The sequence below is a fragment of the Pararge aegeria genome, chromosome 15, assembly GCF_905163445.1.
Source record: "Pararge aegeria chromosome 15, ilParAegt1.1, whole genome shotgun sequence".
In the NCBI taxonomy this organism is placed as follows: Eukaryota; Metazoa; Arthropoda; class Insecta; order Lepidoptera; family Nymphalidae; genus Pararge; species Pararge aegeria.
In genome coordinates this window covers 5,621,223-5,642,570 of record NC_053194.1, presented here as the reverse complement: position 1 = coordinate 5,642,570, position 21,348 = coordinate 5,621,223, and the positions used below count along the sequence as shown (strand labels likewise).

General features: G+C 33.9%; 1 protein-coding gene across 7 annotated transcripts in view; it reads left to right on the top strand.

Annotated features, from left to right (window-relative positions):
* LOC120629974 (monocarboxylate transporter 13) overlaps positions 1-21,348 on the top strand; it is a 57,204-nt gene that overhangs the window by 4,348 nt on the left and 31,508 nt on the right. For 6 of the 7 annotated variants that reach the window (XM_039899076.1, XM_039899072.1, XM_039899075.1 and 3 more), the window contains exon 2: positions 15,977-16,256. In XM_039899076.1, the coding sequence (XP_039755010.1) occupies positions 15,977-16,256 (280 nt within the window). Of the gene's footprint in view, positions 1-4,268; positions 4,347-15,976; positions 16,257-21,348 lie in introns of those variants that run through there. The other variant, XM_039899077.1, reaches the window with a different exon arrangement.

The window sequence follows — 21,348 nt, the reverse complement described above, 5'->3', positions numbered from 1 at the left end:
TGCTTAAAACGTACATACATAACTCCAAAAAAATTGTCACTTTCACCGCTTCATGTTAAAGAATAATGAAATCCAGGCTTTAACTTTGGAATAATTCTACATATCTACCTAAAACCATATTGAACCGTACCGTATTGAAGCTGTAAACTGTTTACGGGATGTTTTTTATTTAATAATTTATTCTACTATGGCATCAAGTACACATACCCATACGATAAATAATGAATGAAACGAACAAGCTTCTGAGGCTTGTTCGTTCCGTCAGTCTACGAGACCTAGCTTTGGAGCAATCTACTCTAGGCGACACTGACGGTAGGCGGTGTTTATAAAGACAAGAAGAAAATATCTAAAATAATAATCGTTGAAACGCTATCAGAGCTTTTGGTTATCCTTATAATCATTATAAAATTAAGCGGGAATCGACAAGAGTTCTATCTAACGCAGAAGCTAGTTTTAAAAATATTGAGGTTCTTAGGATGGGGTTTTTTATAGGCTATTCTACTATAGAGTTTAAAAAGGTTGTTAATATGGTTAAATTGTTTTCTGTGCAATATTTATACGAATTCAATAAAAAATAACTGTATTAGTAGCATCTGTACTACAGAAAGCCTTCTGTTGTACTGTTGTAGTAATAATAAAAGTATGTTTAGCCAAATATACTTTTTTTACGATCGTTGTTTTGTTTGATATCTTTTTAGAACTGTTGAACCTTATCGTATTATGTTGCTTATCTAACATGTCATTCATCTGCCTAAGGACAAGTTTGTTTTTATGATTATCGTACTAGAAGGTACATACAAATCACCGATGATCAATCTTAAAACATCACGATATGAATACTAAGGTGGGCTTTTTCATTTTAGTTCCTATTTGAAACAACTCCAGATTGAAATAATATAATAAATTGGCAACCTTGTTGAATGACTAATAGTTAGGATTATTATTGTTATAAACAATAATTCATTCAATTATTAAAACAACTGAAAAGTAACACAATCCAATGGATTTATTAGAAGCCGATATCAGCTATAGGTGAATACAGTACCTAACTACAATTCAACAATGTATGGGTATGAATACTTTGAGATTAGTAACAGACAATCCCAAGAGCCGCATTGCACTGTAGAAATAAAAAAATAATATACACATGACCAATTTGGGAAGTTGGTTTTCATCATGAAATCGTCATCTATTAGGTATATGTAAAAAATAAGCTTGTAACTAATATCCATAAGACTTGCACGAAAGTGAAACAAACATATTTTATTTTAAAAACTTTTTCTATTCGGTCCATTTGTTTGAGCGCAACGAGATGAACAATGGAGTGGATGGACGTTAAAAAATGTGTTGGGCTGTAATGCAAATGGTGAAACGCGTAAAAGCTGGGCCAACGCAACCTGCAGTTAGTGCAATGTAGTACAAATTTGCGTCAAACTCTTGACAAATAACAATACTTTTGCTGAAACCTACGCATCTTTGCTGATTTTCTCGCGGCAGTCTGCTATCTATCTTTGACGTGCAAGACATTTTGCACATCGCTATAAAACGTGTATGTATTCCTTTCAGTCAGCGGAACGTAAATAATTTACGTTTAGCTTTTGGCGTCTTTGTTCATGGATTTCGCCGTTACTCTAGCTAAGTAAGAGTATGATTGATTCCATGAATGTTTATATCCAACGTATGATAAAATCTATACGTTTATCCTTGAGCCGTTGATTAATTACCAGTTTAATCATAAGCTTTTTGCATTCAAGCATTGATATAAGAACTTCCGAAGAATGAAGGAGAAGAGAAGAAGATAGCCTACTGGTTTAGGGACTTTCCTTGCGGGAACCGAGTTCGATTTCCGGCACGCACCTCTAACTTTTTGAAGTTATGGTAAAGGAAAACATCGTGAGAATACCTGCAAACATGAGAGTTCTCCATCATTTGCTCAAGGGAATGTGAAGTCTACTAATCCGCAATGGGCCAGCGAGGTGGACTGTGGCCCTCCTTATTCTTAAAGTAGACACGTGCCCTGTAGTGGGCCCGAAATGGGTTAATGATGATAAGAAATTCATATCATATGGACATAGCGAAACCAAAAAGTTGCGTTAATTGATCAAACTTCTAAAATAACTACATCCTGTCCAAATTTCACCCTGTTCAAATGCCTCAACATTAGTCCCAATGGTTAAGGCTGTGCGTTCTCAATCAGCCAAGTCAATAATTGTAATGTTTAGAAGAGGTGTAGAATAAATTCCTTCGATAAACATTTACTGTAATATCTGTAGCACACATCTAAAGTGTCTAAAGTCAGGAGTTCTGTAAACATCGCGACAGGTAGATAGCAGAGTAATTGCTGTCCCGTATTTGTTTACTTAATCATTTAATGGGCTTAGGTCGAGTGCTTATAAAATCCACCCAGTGTTTTATCTGTCATTAAGTAAATACAAATAGATTTCTGCATTTAGGCGAATTCAGATAATATAAGGCGATTGATCAAATTTATGTACGACCGGTCGTATCCCTACGGTTCTCCATCGCTTGTGTTCAACCATTGCTATCTTGTGGAAGACGAACGCTGTGTTTTAATTGCATACATACGCATAATAGCCTAAATTATTTCAAGCTTTACTTATGAAGCACTTAAGAAAAAAAAATATACACTAATGGCAGGAAAATTGTCTTAAAACAAAAAAAACATCGTCTGTGCTAATATATTAAACATTATTATTCTTATTTCACGCTTAAGTTTTTGTTAAGATGGTTCCGATCTTAATTCTTTTGTTACTGATTAACTAATTTGCTGTAATTCATCGAATGAAAAGTAGGCCATTTGAAATTAGTCAATTTAGTTTACAGGTCATAGTTAAGTGGTTAATTACGAAGAAGTTTAGTACTTTTATGTTAATTATCTGACATCAGCACCTGATATATTGGAACGCCAGTAATAAACAGCTATTATAATTTTAGTAATATTAAGCATATTATATTTATTACTATAACCTCGGTTTAAAATAATGCTATTATTTTTTTTTCTGTTTGCCCAAATAGATAACACAAACAAACAAGATAACAAATTATAAAGATTTATTAAAGGTTGGAATACAAACAAAGATATCAGGGAACAACATCATCAATTCAACTAGTATAGTTGAAAAATGGCTGACTAACTACGAACGTGAACTTGGTAAAGCCAGAATCGCGTAAGCCTGTTGATAAATGGTTAAAAATAAACTTGATACATTCCCTCTCAGAATATATCCTGGATAGTAACGACAAACGGCCAATCAATTGTGTAACTCTGGGCTGCAGGCCAAAATGAAGATTGCAAGTGTGCAATGAATTGCACGGGGTTCTAGTTTTAAATATGCAACCGATGAGATACTAGGTAATACCTCAAAACTGAAGTCTCTTACCTAAGATAAAAAATTATGAGCATAGTAGTATTATAAATTATTGCTAATAAATTTCAAGAATGCCAAATTCTTCAAGTTATATTCACGTATTTTAAGTCTAAAGACTTTCATAGACAAAGTCACATGATAATTACTCTGTTAATAATAATTCTGACCGGGCAGCGTCAATAGACATTGGTTGCTCCAGCGAGCTACAATAACATCGATTCGCTAAAGGATACAAATTTACTTTTATCATAATTTAATTAAAATATACTAAATTGAATACGTTCAATTCAAATATGTAATATGATATTTTATTCAGAAATTTAGTACATCGATTTAGGATACCCTTTTCTAAGTCTGCTTACAAAGTTTATTAAAGCAGAACACAGGGAAACATGGTAAATAATGTAAAAACAAATATTATCTAATTACATGTTCATTGTTAAGATATTCCATTTCTTATTGTTTTCATAATAATTATTTCACTCCAAATGTCTTAGGAAAAACATCGTTAACGGGGTTCAAATATTGTAGGTACTATGGCGCTAATTAGGGCAGTAATGTATCTATTACTTTTATGAGTCTGCTAGGTATAGTCTAATATTATTAAGATAGTACGTGTTGCACTTCTGAGCGGCGCACATATTAATTTTTCTGATATCTTGGTTGCATATAAAATACTTAGGTATATGATAAAGTGATGTATCTTTATTCAAATGAGACCATACTCGTATAACTGTTTCAATATTCTATTGTAATTCAGTAGTGATAAACGTTTATATATTATCAACACACGTCGATTATGATATAATTTATCGAATTATTCTATATAGGTCTTGATACTAGTGTTATCGTTCTTAGTCGATTTGCAGCTAATGTGAGTGAAGTGTGTTTTTGTGATCACTTTTTAGTGTTGTAGTGTTAGAAGCTGCATCCGAGAACTTTGTAATGGCGCATAATGTAAGAATTTTACACTGCTTCACAAATATAAACCGCTCGTAAAAAAACGTACACTTAATTCTCTGGCTTAGATTTCCATAACAGAAATAGATTTACAACTCGCATCAAGGCATTAAAATGTATTTATTTCACCTTGCTATATAGGAATTCAATTTTTTTATATACTCTTATTAATTTTGAGTTTGCGTAAAGATGTTTAATTTTTAATATACATAGTTATAAGCTTAGTTTTACACGATTTTAACTTATGATTAAGGCTCTATAATATCAAGGGTTAAAGGACAAAATTATAACTAAAACTTTGTTTCATCAGTTGGGCTGTAGTCAACCCAGATTATTCATTAATTTACGCTGTCCTAGGAATATAAAGCTTTAACATGTCAAATCATAAAGTATATAACCTCAAGGCTCAAATTAACGTTTGCCAGATAAGTAAGACTTCCAAGTTCCAGCGAACCATTAGTTTGTGTAATTGCCAATAACTAACTAGTTCTATAAAAGTATTTTGAGGTTTCTGGGTCAGGAGTATGAGGTAAATGCTAAAGTCGGTAACGCACTAAGAGCCATTTTCCGTTAAATAATTGCGGACATCCCAAGGAGGTTTGTGTTCCATTGGTTGGAAGGAAGTTTATTGATCGAGATGCGCAGGGGTTAATCAATCAATGACAATCTATATCACGTGCGTGAACATTTCGCGAAAACGTGAGACCGCGTCGAGGATGTCTAATGGATTCGATACATTTAATGCCGCCTCTCTTTATTACGTTTATTCCAATAGGCCCATGAGGCTTAACACCTCAGGTTGATGGACACAGGGCGGCACTTTGTAGAATGTGTTCCTACTACACCAAAGTGGTGCTAGATGGGTCATCGCTTGATCCGATTATCATTAAAATCTTATAAACTTACCATAAAAAGCATTTTATTAGGACAAATAAAAATTCTCATGATAGGGGACTATGACTCATGTTAGCGGTTTGTCAACTGGTGATCCCAAATTTCCAAAAAATGTCGTCGCAGTCTGCTTAAACTGTTCATCTACGGTGTATTAGGGCCACGAGGTCCTCGGATCGATTTCTGGATCGGGTTCAATAGTTGTCTTCAGATCAAGCTAAGTAGTCGATACCGGTTATTATCTTTAACACGTATTAATATTAATCGTTAATGTAGGTTCAAGCAAGTAGGTTAAAGCAGTATATATATATATCTCTCTCTTTAAAGACTTCCTACGTAACACTGGGAACCAAACGAAAATAATTATAATTGGTCCACCAATCTGCACTGGGCCAGCGTGGTGGGCTACGGCCTTCACCCCTTCTCATTGTGGGAGGAGACCCGTGCCCTGTTAGTGGGCCGGTAATGGGTTGATATGATAATGATGATGATGATGAATTACTTTTTATCAATAATTAAAAAAATATGTATTAATTATTATCAAATAGAAGACCTTTTAAAATCGTTGTGGAATTCCCTACCCTGTATAATACAAGAACCGTAAGTAAGTATATCTTATACGATTAATAAAATGTCCGGCTTCCTCTAGAATTGTGATGACTGTTGATCATTGTTGCATCACGAACGGATGCGAGATCAATAGCTAAGTTCAATTACAATGAAGGAACGTCACAATCGAGCGTTACTAAGCTGGAAGTATAGATATAGGTAAGTACCTAGTGAGCAGCGACAAATAAACACGTGCATATGGCAGATATGCATATGGTTCATGCTAGCTAACCATTTATTAGGGATCCGTACCCAAAGCGAGAAAGTGTTCTAAGTCCGCTTTCCGTCCGTTGTCTGTCTGTCCGTTGGTCACCAGGCTGTTTATGTATATTCCATCCATGATAGACAGTTGAAAATTTCACAGATGATGAACCTATTTCTGTTGCTGCTATAACAACAAATACTAAAAAAAAGAATTAAATAAATATTTAAGCCTATTTATTAGCCCATAACCGATTACTGCTGAACTTGGGGCCTCTCCTAATGGGAGGCTTTAACCATACCTAATTACCATGCTGGGAAGACGAGTTGGTAATCGCACATGGTAATACAAGTTGGTACAAAGGAAGCTGCGTTCTCTGTTATATTCCCTTAGTCGCCTCGTACGACATCCGCGGAAAGAGGAGAGGTGGTGACAACTGAATTATGATCTGCCGTCACCACAGCAAACAGGATACAACAGACAGTATTTTTTGCGATTTATATAGATGATTGTACGAAACCCTTCGTTTGCGATCTCGACCCGCACTTGGCTGTTTTTTTTAATTATTAAGCGTGCCTTATTAATTAGCGTGACATAACGACGAAATATTTGTGCAGTGTTTTTTTCACTCAGTATCATTTAAAAGTCGCGCTCGCGTCGGCTGAATGACAAAACAATGCATTCTGACGTTATGACTTATGCCACATTTATTATTATTAAATCTGGGGTCTAACATAGTAAGGGGGTTATTGTTGTTTGTTTTTGCCCCTGAAAAAGACAAGTGCTGTGTAAGTATGACCGCTTTGTGTCTGCATCACAAACTCGCACGGGTGGATAGATTTGAATGCGGATTTTTCCTCTTTCAATTTTATTTCATTTATCGCAATGTCGCTATTTTTGATGAATAGCGTTTGAGGATTATCAGCTCTACTTTCTGCTTATGTGTATATATATGTCATATTGATATTTGCATTACTTACACTTATCTAATCTAATTGAAATTATAAATTACCTATAGCTACTAAATAATCCCATTATTTCAGGCTGAATTTGTATTTTTTGTGAATTAAAATTCCAGCCTATGCACAGAATTAAGATAATATAGAAACCGTGTACGCGACTAATATTGAGGCCTCAAAAACCAATACACTATAGTAGTGTTTTCGAACAGACGGTTTGTCACTTCATTGCATTTAGCAGATGATGTTTACCATAAAATTTGTAAAATAGTTTGTGAGCTAGCAACTTTCCGCGGGTGTGAAGTCTGACGTGCTTGGCGTGTGTTCACTGTTTTTTTACACAATGCACTCCATGCTATACTGGCTGACTAAGGGTTTTATGTTCTTATTCCATTGGTGTGCACTGGGCTTCTTACCAGGGTCTGCATACAGTGGAAAGATTGCCAAAAATGCCAAATATCCTCCTAATATACGAGTTATACATCAATTTTAGGGTAGGCAGTGCTTTTGTGAATGTACGAAGTGCACGCCACTGCTTAATTCTGTGAGCTTTGTGACTAGCTGAAAATGTAGCTTTCTATATGTATGTAGTTTTGAGATACCTACATACAAAAAATCAAACCTTATTTCTTTGTAATATTAGAGATGGATTCGTCCTCTGTGAATTTTAAAGTAGGTATTTACAGAGTATTTTATTGTTTGTTTCAGTATGACGAATCAATGCCAAAGGGTTCAATTAACTGGCTGCTCTTTGTTCGTTTATTCTGAAATTAACTTCGTCATTCTGTTTTTTTTTATACATTATTAAATCACGTTTTCAAAAAAAATATTTATAGCAGCCATTGACTGACGGTAAAAATAGTAGGATACAGCTTCTCCTTTCTGTAGCTGGGTTCTACGCCATTGGTTGTATAGACCATCATCATCATAATTTTAGCCACATTACAACTACAACCGGTCCTCAGCCTTCCTCTTAAACCCACTCCTCGTTAATCTCTTTGTGGTGTGTCACCTGGCCGTTCAAAAACGACCGGGTGTTTTAATTTTGACGTGTCAATGTGTGTGTGTGTTTCTGCTGTGGGATCGTAGTTCCCAAACGGATGAACCGATTTTGTTTTAATTGTTTGAAAGATGAATTATTTGGGAGTGTCTTAGCTATGTTTGATAAAAAAAACGGTCTAATATGGCCGCCGCAACAAAATGGTGGATTACATATTTTTGAACAACCCCCGCAATATGGGTATCTTAGGAAAATGCTTGACTAGTATCATAATGGATATTGAAAGTCTCTAGTTTTTTTTTTTATTATTGAGTTATTTGATTTTTTCAGCACATATAAGCACTTGTTTGCTTACGAGTGAAAAAAAAATATTATAAGATGCGAGAAAATGCAATGTTTCCATGATAAAAAAAAAATTATACCAGAAATCATTTTTATGCGGGAGAATTTCATAAATCGACGTTCCTATGTGACTGCATGCTATGAAAAATTCAAACGTTCCGAGCGAAGGTCACTGCAGCTTCCTTAAACGACTTTCCGTTTTAATTGGAACGAATGACGGAAGGGGCTAGTCTGCTAGTCGTTTTATGTACCTCTTTGTTTCGTGGGAATATAATCACGTAAATTACATCTAAAAAATTGAAAGAAACCTTAAAAACAACGTGTGTGTACTTATGTACACGCGTTACCAGTTGCTTTAAAATATCTTTTTAAAAAATTTACCTTTCGCCTTATTCTACGTTTGTAGAAAAAACGATACTAACCATACAAAAAAGATATTTCATTCATATACATTGAAAGTTTATTATAACGCACTATCTAGTTAAATAAAGTTTATTTAAATATCACAAAAAAGAAATGGACATAATAATCTCAACAGTTGCTCTTTTCCAACATTAACCATTTACAATTTAAAATTCATTTCTCTTGAATCTGAACTGCTTCCAAGCAGTGAAATACTTTTTAATTCATTACAATCAGACATTTCAATTAAGAAGTTTAGGCAAATTTAAAAAATTTAAGGACGGAATTATTAAAGAACCTAATATATGCAGTTCTTTTTAGGTATCTGATTCTATTTAATAATTGAATTAAAAAAAGAATTACGAAAACTCAGAAATATCCGTTCAACTACTTACACCGAAATTGAATTCCACGTGTATATCTAATAAACTGTTCCTACTGAAAGCTTTAAAAACGAAAACAATGCGTACGAAGTTGCGGGAAACAGCTAGTTATAACTAAATATATGGAGAAGCTGTTGCAAGTGTAACTATTTCTTCACATTTCTCACGAAGGGATTCGCGATATTTAAGATTATATAGATCGTACAACTCTTAAATAGAGTTTCGAAATCAGCAGCCCAAATCTCGTAGGACATCACACTATTAAAGTAGGCAAATGAATAAGGCTACTGTTTCAACGTCGGTAATTTGTCAGATTTTGCTAAGCCTTATTTGTAAAGCTTTAATGCATCTAGGTTCACCTCTGCGGTTTTTTGTTTTGAAGCCCTTGAGGAATGGCATTTAAGTAATTTAACACGGGCTACAGGTATACTTTATTTATTATAGCTTGGTATCCAGTTTCCGTATATTAAATGATGCAGAGCATAATGCGATGTGATGTGCAGGATGTGTTGCTTACAGGATACTAAACAGTTATGAGTATACAAACAAAGGTCTAAGGAAAACTAGCAGATGCTTAGTTGCTACGAGCTAGATATTGTTATACATATATGACAGACACAGTCAATACCGTTAGGCTTCCCATACACTCGTCAATATAATTGACAATATTCTGCATATTGAAAATAATATTATATAAATAAAATAGGAATAGTAAACTGTCGAAAGATTGTATACCGTTAAATGCTGCTTACAGTAAAATGCATTATGTTCGGTTAATTATAATCTATTCAAGTGCAATGTTAGAAACTAAACCCCTATAGAAATGAATATTTCGCCACATGGTCTTTGTATACAAGTTGTTTCATATGGATTTTGTTTTATTATTGCTTAAAAGAAAATTAACTTTGTAAATTTTTCATCGGTGTGGGAATTTTATCTCAACATTTAGTGACGGAATACGTTAATGATCCTTTGAAAGCCGTAGTGCGATGACTTGGGAGTCGGAGTATAAGAATATGCGTATAAGAATGAGATGATTCTAAATTCCCAGTTTGTTTATGAAAATAAACATCTGCTTTGATCTATTTAATAAAAATGTATGGTATAGGAAACATTTACATAACAGTAACGATAAAAACCTTATTAAGTTCATCATCAATGCCAACTCGCAGAGGCATACTGGAGATCTGACGATGTTTTTGTCAACGTTAAAGCAATTAATATTTTAATTGTTAAAACTAAATAATAAACAATAATAAAATAAAGTAGGTAAGTATGTAGCAAGTCCCTGCTAAATTCTTTTGTTCTGCATTCTGCGCCTTTTGCCTATAAGAGACGCGGGCATTTAATTCTGTTACTGTATTTTGTAACGGATCACCAAAACAGAAGAGGGACCTCTGTAATAAATTGCTATCACGTCGAAGCTGATCTCCACAAGGTGATAAATGTAATCTAAGAATTTTCGTGTAATCTTTTTCTTTTTATCTTTTACTCTTTTTCGATATACTCGTGTATAACTAGCTTCAACCGTGAATTCGTACAAAGACTATGTTTTTAAAATTCATACTATAAAAATAATTTCAATACGTAAAATGCATCTCCTACGGTTTCTACAGACTATATTAGTATTAACCTAATTTAGACTAACACCTCATAACCAATCAAATGTAAACTGATCATTCCTATTTGATTTTATTTATAAGGATTTTAAATAACTCAATTCTTGTTAAGACATATTTCAATAATGTCTTAACTGAAATTAGAATTGTTTTCGTCTTAAAGAAGTTTTTAGGTCTATTGATTTTTTACCGTTACACATTTTTAATTAGTATATAAATATATATATATATATATATATATAGGTATATATATATAAAAGAAAGTTGTGTTAGTTACACCATTTATAACTCAAGAACGGCTGGACAAATTTTTATGATATTTGATTTTTTGGATTTCTCTTAGACCGGGATAGGATAATAAGCATTAAAACAGTAAAAAAAAAAATAATGATCCGAGGTACGAAGTTTGCCGGGACAGCTAGTATGTTATATATTTTGTTGCCAAGGGATCAATTATTTCAATTATAGCTATTTGTAATTGTTTGGCTATCAACGATGTATTGCTCGATAGTCGATAATCGATACGCATTATTATATTACCAATATTTGATTATTTTTGTCATATCTGCGTTATTTGTTACCAGGCTATAAACCCAATTTTATAATATACTAATTTCTAGATATGCTTTTTAAGTAGGTACCTTTATTTTAGTAGCTATGCGTGTAACGTTTATATTATTTTCTTGTCGTTGTTTTTCTGTAGAAATATCAATCTGAGTTGGTAGATTTTAATTAAATCAGTAAAACATATAATGGTGAATTAACTCTCGATTACTTAAAATAATCACAAGATACCTTATTATAATAAAAAGTATGTTTGCCTTAGCGTATAAATTATAGTATCTTGAGTTTTATCAAGTATCAACTAAACGTAGATCAAATATTTAATCTCTACCTGAAAAGGAGTCTGTGAATACTGTTTTGTGCGAAAATTTCCTCTCATATTATGATCTGACTCATCTTTAAATTAGTAGGCAAAGTTATGATGTTTTAAATATAAACAGTTCTTATATGTATTTCCTGTTTTAGCATCGTTTCAGGATAGAGATAAAGCATTAGGCGGAAGCCAGATGCTACTATAATATAGGTGCCTATTGTATCTGATAGCTTAGTGGGTAAAACTTCACCCTGATTTTCGGCGTGACTGAGCGCTATCCCCGGCACGCACCTCTAACTTGAAGGAAAACATGGTGAGGAAACCTGAATTCCTTGTAGGTCTCCATTATGTTATTAAGGGGCTTGTGAAGTCTACCAATCCGCACTTGACCTTGGCCAGTGAGGTGAACTTCTACTACTTCTGATTTGGAGAGGTGACCCTTGTCTTGTTGTGACTGGGTATTATGTTAATAATAATGAAGATGATACTATCTGATATGCCTAGTAAGCCTTAATTGTTATCACCTCGGTAAGATTAATGGCTGAAAGGTGTGCTTTATTTATTTTGCCGGCTTCTTTTCGGTGGAATCTGCCTTCCGAACCGGTGGAAGAGTTACTAAAAACTGATAGATTTGGTATTTTAGAAGTGCTCATAGAGTAGGAATACTTGAAATAAATGAGGTTTGAATTAGATAATAACATTTCAACAGAATGGGAACATAAGTTAGGGATTTACTTAAACCGTGGTAAGCATGTGTCTTTTACTTTACCAAAACAAAATATAATAACCAAATAAACCCAAATATACTTTTTAGCTATTCTGATAAAACTGGGATTTTTTTGAATACAAATGAACTAAAAAGATGATGTTTTCGTAACATACAGTAAATTGTTAGTGCAATCAACAGGTATGTCTCCACAATGTACTGATAAGTCAGTAGTTTTGTTGTATATACTCATTTGTAACATTATGTTAATCTCACGTATTGAATTATTTATATGTCTGAGCTTTGTTCTTGTATTTAAATTTATACTTTTGTGTACTTTGTGAACGTAGGATTATTAAACTATCATTATCGGCCTTAATTTGTTGTTACACAAATATTCAGATGCATTCCATTATCTTTGTCAACGTGCTACCTAGATTTCATCTTTTAACTAAGTCTTAGATTTTGCATTGAAATTAATAATAATAAAGGAAATTTTGACACGTAATGTAGATATTTTAGTAGTAGTAGGTGTGACAGTTTTTATGACAAAGCTGTGTTATCCTCTGAAATGCGTGGTTGCATTAGGCTAATATCTACGGATGCTGAACATCCTCAGGTTAATGGTCAAAAATTGGCACTTTGTTGGACGTGTTTCTTGGTTTCCCTGCGAAGTGTTGCAGTGTTTTGGAGGCGATGGTTTTCACTTACCGTCAAGTGAGGCCATTTGCTTGGTTTTATAAATATAAAAAAATCTTCTGTGTCTTCGTTTGTCGTATTAAAAACTGATGACTTAAAAGTAATAATTTGTTTTTCGCTCCGATCATTATAAAAAAACTTATTTACGACCTTATTATCAATCCAGATTGCTTTCGTGATAAAAATGCTTCATGATGGTATCTGTTCTGATTGCGTCTCGGATTTAAGATTGTTCAAGGATTATTTTTTTAACGTGACCTTGATTTTAACTTAGTATCCATTACGTATCATATACCACAAATTACAAATGTAAAGATCCGATCAATTGAAAGCCGATTTTCCCTCGAAACATATGATCATCTGTAAAAATAACAAGAGTAAATATTAAATATTGAAAGCCACATAGTTAGTATTTCAAATCTTATTGCACATATTCTGGCGTAGTTGACGGTTAGGGACCCGCCTTCAAAAAAGATGCAATATTGCTTTGAAAGAGCTGTGATAGTTAGTTTAGTGCGTGTACTATATTGAATCCCGGCACGCAACTCTTGATTCTCGGAGTTATGTGTGGTTTTTTTTTATATAAACAATTAAATATCAATTGCTTCAACGGTTAAGGAAAGGCATCTTGAGGTAACCTGAATGCCTGATCCATAATGTTCTCAAAGTCGTTTGAAACCTACCAATCCGCCACTTAGCTAACGTGGTGGAGTAACAGCTATAAACCTTTCTCATTCTGAGAGGAGACCAGTGCCGTGAAGTGGGCTGTTAATGGGTTGAAATAAGGACATAATGTACGTAAAACCATCGATGAACCTATATAGATAATACCGAATTGGGTTAGATTCTATACTAATTTGCTAATATCCATAAGCCAAACACAGCCAACACACACACACAATACTAAAAAGTTTATTTTGTTGTCAGCACCGATAGGCACATACTTCATAGTCAACGTAGCTGTTTATAATCGCAAACAAAGCACGATTATCTCACACCACGTGCCCAACGTGACCTTACGACTAGTGTTCAAACCTGGCTTTGACAATGACCGCCAACAAGATCGATTGCGAGAACATGTCAACATTATTTTTATGTATCCATTTTGAATTTATGTTTTACATACACATATTATTTCTGTTTGCGTATGTTTTGGTATAAGTTGGCTGGCTTTTTAAATAAAAGAGGATCTTCAGTCGTTCAAATATTTGGCTTCTCGTAATGAAGCTTCTGTAAGCACATCAATACTAGGTGTGGCGCGCCGTGACTGCTAAGAATGAAGACATTAAAGATCCCGTAGGAACAGTTTATTTGGTTATAAACATTGCTTAAAATATGAATGTTTATAACCAGGTTTCAAGGTACATTAATCCAAAGTTTTCCAAAGTTGGGTTTTGCTGCTAAGTCATTTAGAGTTCTAAGTCGTGCTTTTTTTTAATCAAGGGGAAATTGTACCTCTGTTTATTTCCGGTATACAAAATATCCTATGTCTTTCAAGAAGCAAGCTATCTTTTTTCCAAATTTCATATGTCAAAGTGTTTGCGTCATAAAAAACCTACTATAAAAATATCAAGTTTCTAACCCCAGCGGTTTAGGCTGTATATCAGTCAGTTAGAAGTTATATGTTTATATATATATATATATTTTTTAAATTATTTTGGTTTAACTTAATCCCCGTTACCGTTATAGATAGGAAGATTTGATAATAGATGGTTGGGAGTATTTTTTTCATTCAAGGATTTATAAAAAAAATATCATTTTCGCTGAAAGCGGTAAAATCACCAAAATCGTTATTCTCGTGAATGTAACACACGTGTGCTACATATTGACAGTTATAAAGGATCTATTATAATTATTCCTTTATCTATGAATGTTTATATGTTCTAGACCCGAAGTGCTTATTTGTGATTCATAATTGTTTCTGAACTTTAATATATACCAACAACGTGATAAACATTGCTCTTTACTTTATGATACGTTAAAATTATGGGAACATAAACTAGAGATAATAAAGAATGACCTTATAGTCTTGTTGCGTATGGAATTATTGGATTGAGATATTAAATGGTAATTATTGGCTTACGTAAAGCAATGAGGTTCTTTATTAACAATTCTGAAACTTGGGGCCTTCAGAAGCAATGTTACTAGGAACGTTGGGTTTGCGGAAGGTAAACAGAAAAATCACTACAATTCATCCTTGGTACATGATCGATTACCGTCTTCCTTGTCGTATGTAATTGTTTGTTTTGTCGTAATCTTATATTATACGTAAAACATAACTTAATATAAATCGTGCCGACTATATTATTATAGAACTTTTAGTATAGAAAATTTCGTAACTAAAATGTTTACTCTTTCCCTATTAGCTAGACCTCTGTGGCTACCCATTTCATCTTCACATTACTCTCCCTATTATTGTTCACGTCACCTCGTCGGTAAAGGCATCCTTTCATTTTAATTCTGTAAAGTATAATTTCCATCATATCCTCCCTTATATTTATTATAAGACAGGAAATTATAGTCTAAAGTACACTCTATTGTATTATTACAACATTGCGAAATTCTTAGCATAAGCATTGTTTGTACCTCTGAAAGCTGGCTAAACCGTCAGACTCGGTTATATTTCTAGCCCTCCTTCTTTTTGACCTCATGCCACGATAATTGGGGTCGACATAACCTGTCTTCTTTATCTGTTATCACACTATCCACTCCTTGTACACGCATATCCTCTTTCACACAATCTACCCAGCTCTACATTGGTCTTCCTCCTCTTTTATGTCCTTAAATATTTCTCATTCTTTTAGTAACATGACTTTCTTCTCGCCGCATTACATGCCCAGTTAGATCATACCACACCATTTCTCTAAAACATTTTCCCGTAAATATGGTTAGAACTTAGTTGTCAGGTTGAGTAAATGCATATCATCTATTGTTACAGACGGAAAGTGAGACATCATGCGAAGAAGCAGCGCGTCTTACGGCCGAGGGTGCAGCAGACGATGATGATGAGGCCTACGATTACGGGGAGCTTCCCCCGCCGCCTGATGGTGGCTACGGTTGGGTGGTGGTGTTCGCATCCTTTATGTGCAACCTTGTGGTTGACGGCATTGCGTACACATTTGGAATATTTCTGCCGGAGTTGGTCACTTATTTCGGAGAAGGCAAAGGAACCGTGGCGTGGGTGGGAAGTTTGCTGTCTGGGGTGTATCTCGCAGCGGGTAAGTTTCAAACGACCTTTTCCAGAAAATTAGATGAACCTTTCATCATTTACTACTTGTTCGATAAATTTATGTGTAATACTTACCTACTTCGATTTTTTATATTCAATCGATTTGTAATCTATAAACTTCTTGGCAACATGATTTTCCAAAAAAGGTTTATAAGCAACTTATCGCTATAATGATTAGTAGATATAGTTAGGTCATATATTACGTTGTTTGATGAAGACTACTATAAAATTATAGGTTGTTTCATATTAATTCACTTGCACTGCATTCGGTTACTAGCGCGGCGGGAGCAATAAGGGGATTTTTAATTCCTGAATTTCTCTACTATTAGTTAAAAACCTAACGATAAAGCGAAATGATTGAGCGTTTCGGTACGAACTCGCTTCGAAACCGATTATGGGTAGGGGATAATATAACTTCCATATCAATTACCACTAGGATTTCAGTCAAATGCTAACTTGTAGTGATATAAAAAAAAATATATACAGGTATAATCCAGTCGTTTGATTAATGAATGGAAATCGTCGTTCCGTCTATGTTCCGTCAATTGATTCCGGTGTTCTCTATTTCCTATCAATTCCAGTCACGTTCTCATACAAGCGGCTCCATTGGCACACGTCTGCATAAAACGTCTTTGTTGATTCCAATGTATATTTACCTATTAATGCAATAATGAAAACAGTATAGTTACTAGTTGATACCTAATAGTAATTCTAAGAATTTTATAGTATTCAAGCTGGTTTTATTTACGCTTACCGTTTGTTTTACACAATACTTTGTTCGTCCGCAGTGATAATTAAACGATCGCCTAGAAAACTAGCATTGCAAACATGCACCATAAATTTTAGTAATATTTCTGTTAAATATCAATTACGGTACGTCTTGTACGTTTTGAGGATTTTATCTCTTTATTCATATATACAGCTATAGTTTATATATGAGAACTAAATTACATATATATATATATATATATATATATGTGCATATGTACATATTTAAACCATAATATATTATAATAATCATCAAAAGCCCGTAACAGACCACTGCTAGGCTAAATGCCAAAACCTATGGGAGGTTTTGCCCATAATCACCGAGCTGGGCAGACGAGTTGGTGATCGCAGTAGATGGTAGTAATAGAACAGAAGACGCTGCTGCCCGTTCTCCGTTATATTCCCTTAGTCGCCTCGTACGATACCTACGGAAAGAGGAGGGGTACTGACAACTGTATTCTGATCTGCCGTCACTACACAGCATATCATACTATTTTATACGATGATATTATGAATGGAAAAATGTGTATGGTTCTTTGTTTGCTGCCTATGTTCCGGTAAACCATTCATCCAATACCTACTGATGAAAAAAAAAAAAATATATATAAATATACTTTTATTTGTGTAATTTTAGTTTATATATTCGTATGTAGTTATTTTAATGTAGGTTCATAATAATTTTACACCACCTATTTGTTCTCGATTTTGTTGTCCTAATAGTTTTACAAATAAAGAGTGGTGTAAATAAATAAAAATAATGAAATTTGATAAATCCTGCAACTGGACATAAGACAGGTATATTTAATCCTGGAAAAGTTCCCGGGTAATGTTTCTGCAGGACTTGGATAAAATAGCTTTGTTGATTATGCTCGGCTGGACATTAAAACCGATCTTAGCGAAAGTATTCATAGAGATAGCTTGCATCCACCGATATGGGATACTTTCTATTCCGGCATAACAAATAGTTCCTGTAGAATTCTAGTAGAATCCAAACGGACGAATATTATAATAGTATGTTAGCGTTTTCATTATTATCAATTGTATCCACTATAATTAGTCTTGTAATGAGAGGGCTTAAAAGCATATACCCACCACGCTGCTCTAATGCAGGTTGACGGGCTTTACATTTATGATAAAAACGTGAAACGACGGCTAAATCATGTATACCTACTTTTTAATAATTCATTAATATTTAGCTTTAGCTAAAATATCTACAATATACAACCTCACGGATCTGAAAAATATTTCTGTAGCGACATTATTTTAATGCTTACTACTTCAGTGTCCCATCCCGCTTATCCGTTAAATGAGTTATCACTTATCACATAAAGTATGATAACCGTAATATATTAATCTTGAAAATTTGCTCTACCCAGATAATATTTGTACCAATTAATCCCTCCAACAATGAAGTAGGTGTATTATCAGAAAATATTCGCGATAAAAGTCTTTGCGGCGAAGAGCCGAACGATCCAAGTAATCTTGTACCTACATATGCTATCGTGAAATTAAATCATGAAATAGGTGAATGTCAAAATAATATCATTATTGGACGTTTTCGATTTCTTTAAGTTCAATAATACATCGGTTTTATCTAAAAATGCATCAAAGTAATGTTAGCCCTATAACAACTGATACACGATATCATCAGCGTATTGATCTTTCACTGCTCTGTTTCTATGGTAGGAGAGAGCTTATAACGAGTGTCACTGCACTCTAGGTAAATTCTTCATAATAGGTAAATGGTATCTTAGGTTTCACTATATGTGTCTTATGTAAGCATATACGGTTCTGTACAATAATATTGATCAATAAACAATTTCTTAAATAAAATAAATAAAACTTAACTTTAGGCGAGTGCATTGACATAATGGCCCTCTCTTCTACGTAGGCCTGTGGCCAGCATTGAGACGTAATTAGACTAACATTAAATAAAAATGTTAATAATGAAAACGCCAACACTACTATTCAACTCACACATGGAAAGGCACGTTAAAACGTCTATTATTTTGTGTTTTATAAGTACGAATGCCTAATTTACGAAGAGTATTTCGAAGTAGGGGACAACGGCACTCGCTTGATCAACGAGGCAACTTCCCACGAAATGTCACACATAAAATGTACTCAATTGTTTTGAAGAGAGAAACCATCCACGGTTTTAACTCGTCGACGAAATAGCAGATTTAGTTCCATCATTATCATCATCATATCAACCCGGTCTACTACAGGGCATGGGTGAGACAACCACAATGAAATGTTTAGGCCGTAGATTACCAGTCCGGATTGGTTGATATCATACGCCTTTGAGAACATTATGGAGACTTATTAGGCATGTAGGTTTACTCACTATGTTTTCCTTCACCGTTGAAGCAAGTGATATTTCAATGATTTAATATCGATAGATTTAGTTTACTAGGCTAATAATATGATTTGGTATATCGAATAATAGTAACGTATTATGACTGCGTTTTATCACACGTCGGAAGTATGATATATATCTAAAGCCGGCTTTAGCCATTTCAGGAGGGCCAGAAATAATAATTGCTACAAAACTCATCAGATGAATTGGAATGGGCTGATGTTTAGAGCAGTCGTATTATGGTATAGGCAATTAGGTATTTTAGGTTTAATAAATTTCCCCGAGAGTTTGTTCACCAAATTAGGCACTTAAAACGGTTCTAAATTTTATTATCAGTTCTTGTTTAACAAAGTTGCGCGATATGGGACTTAATTTCGAATCAACGTAGCTTAAAATATTACTAGCTAGTTTAATATAAATGAATTAAATGAATTTGGATATTAAATAATTAAAATTATTATTCATCAGCGATAATTTTATCGAAAGAATTACATATACAAGCTATTGAACTAACTATTGTGCAATATTTTTTATCACAGGCATACCGATAGACCGTTAGTACTTCAATTTATCTGTTTAAAATTGTTATTGACCTCATTTGAAATGTAATCATTGATCGCAATCTGGTACTATATCTCAGAAGTGTAGGTCTGATTATATGTTATGATTATAATGTGTTTCTCGTCTGGCTAAGTTTTATAACATCTTTATAAAATTTAAATTATTCTGAATTGGAAATTCTTAAAATCAAATGTATGTATTTAATCTCGTTCTTCATCTGTAGCCGTAGTGCAAGATTGCGAGGAGGCGTTTTCGCATATCAAACGTCTAACGTGTATCATCAAAGTAAAATGGACCTAACACCACACGTTTTGGAGTTAAAAATCTTCAATTAAATACTTAAGATTGTTATTTTACAAACGTTGAATGTCGGAGCTAAAGAAATTTAGACAAACTTGAGCTTTAAACCAATGTTAATAAGATCCATTCCACATCGATGTTCAAGTATTTCGTTCTCGAAAACGACTGCTCGATTGCGAGCGTGCAAATCTTGTACTAAGGCTACTTAGAAAGTGTAGATGTGGCCTAATAAAATAACCCTTGGGACAGCCTTACCTGAGTTTCCTCTCAGTCTTCTTTTTTTGAGTAACAGGGATTCCAACACCTTCAATGGTTACCAAACAAGGCTCCAATCGCTTTGTCCTATTTATAGGATTTTGACAACACCGGGATAAAAAGCTGCACGGTATCTAGGGCATCGGTGGTAAACGGTAACAAGATTAAATATAGTAGTAGTAGTAGTAACAAAAATGTTCTTGAATGTTTGTGCATAATACATATCTGGATACGTTAATGGGGGAACCCATAAGAGATTTGCCCTCTTTCAATTTCCTTCTATCAAGTAAATATGTGATAATAATCCGCAATCCGACCAACCAGCATGGTATACAGCAGTAGGAAATAAAAAAAGCTCCGAGTAAGAAAAGCTCCGAGAAATTATGAAGTTTCACAATGTATTCAAATACACTCAAGAGTAGGCCGGTCCCATTGTTATATACTTTGTGTGATAGTCTTTTTTTTATTTATTGTAAAAAGTACAGTTTTTTTGGTATATGAGACCAAGGCCGTGGCTTCGATTCCCACAACTGGAAAATGTTTTTGTGATGAGCATGAATGTTTTTCAGTGTCTGGGTTTTTATATGTATATTCTAAGTATTTATGTATATTATTTATAAAAATATTCGTCAGTCATCTTAGTACCCATACCACAAGCTAAGCTTACTTTGGGGCTAGGTGGCGATGTGTGTATTGTCGTATATTTATTTATTTATTTATTATTTATGCTTGCAAGCTTTGTTTCTTTGAATAGCAAAGTTTATTAATGATTTTGTAATATTTGTTCAAAATAGACTAATGAATGCTATCTCTTATTGTAACCTAAATTAAGGTTATT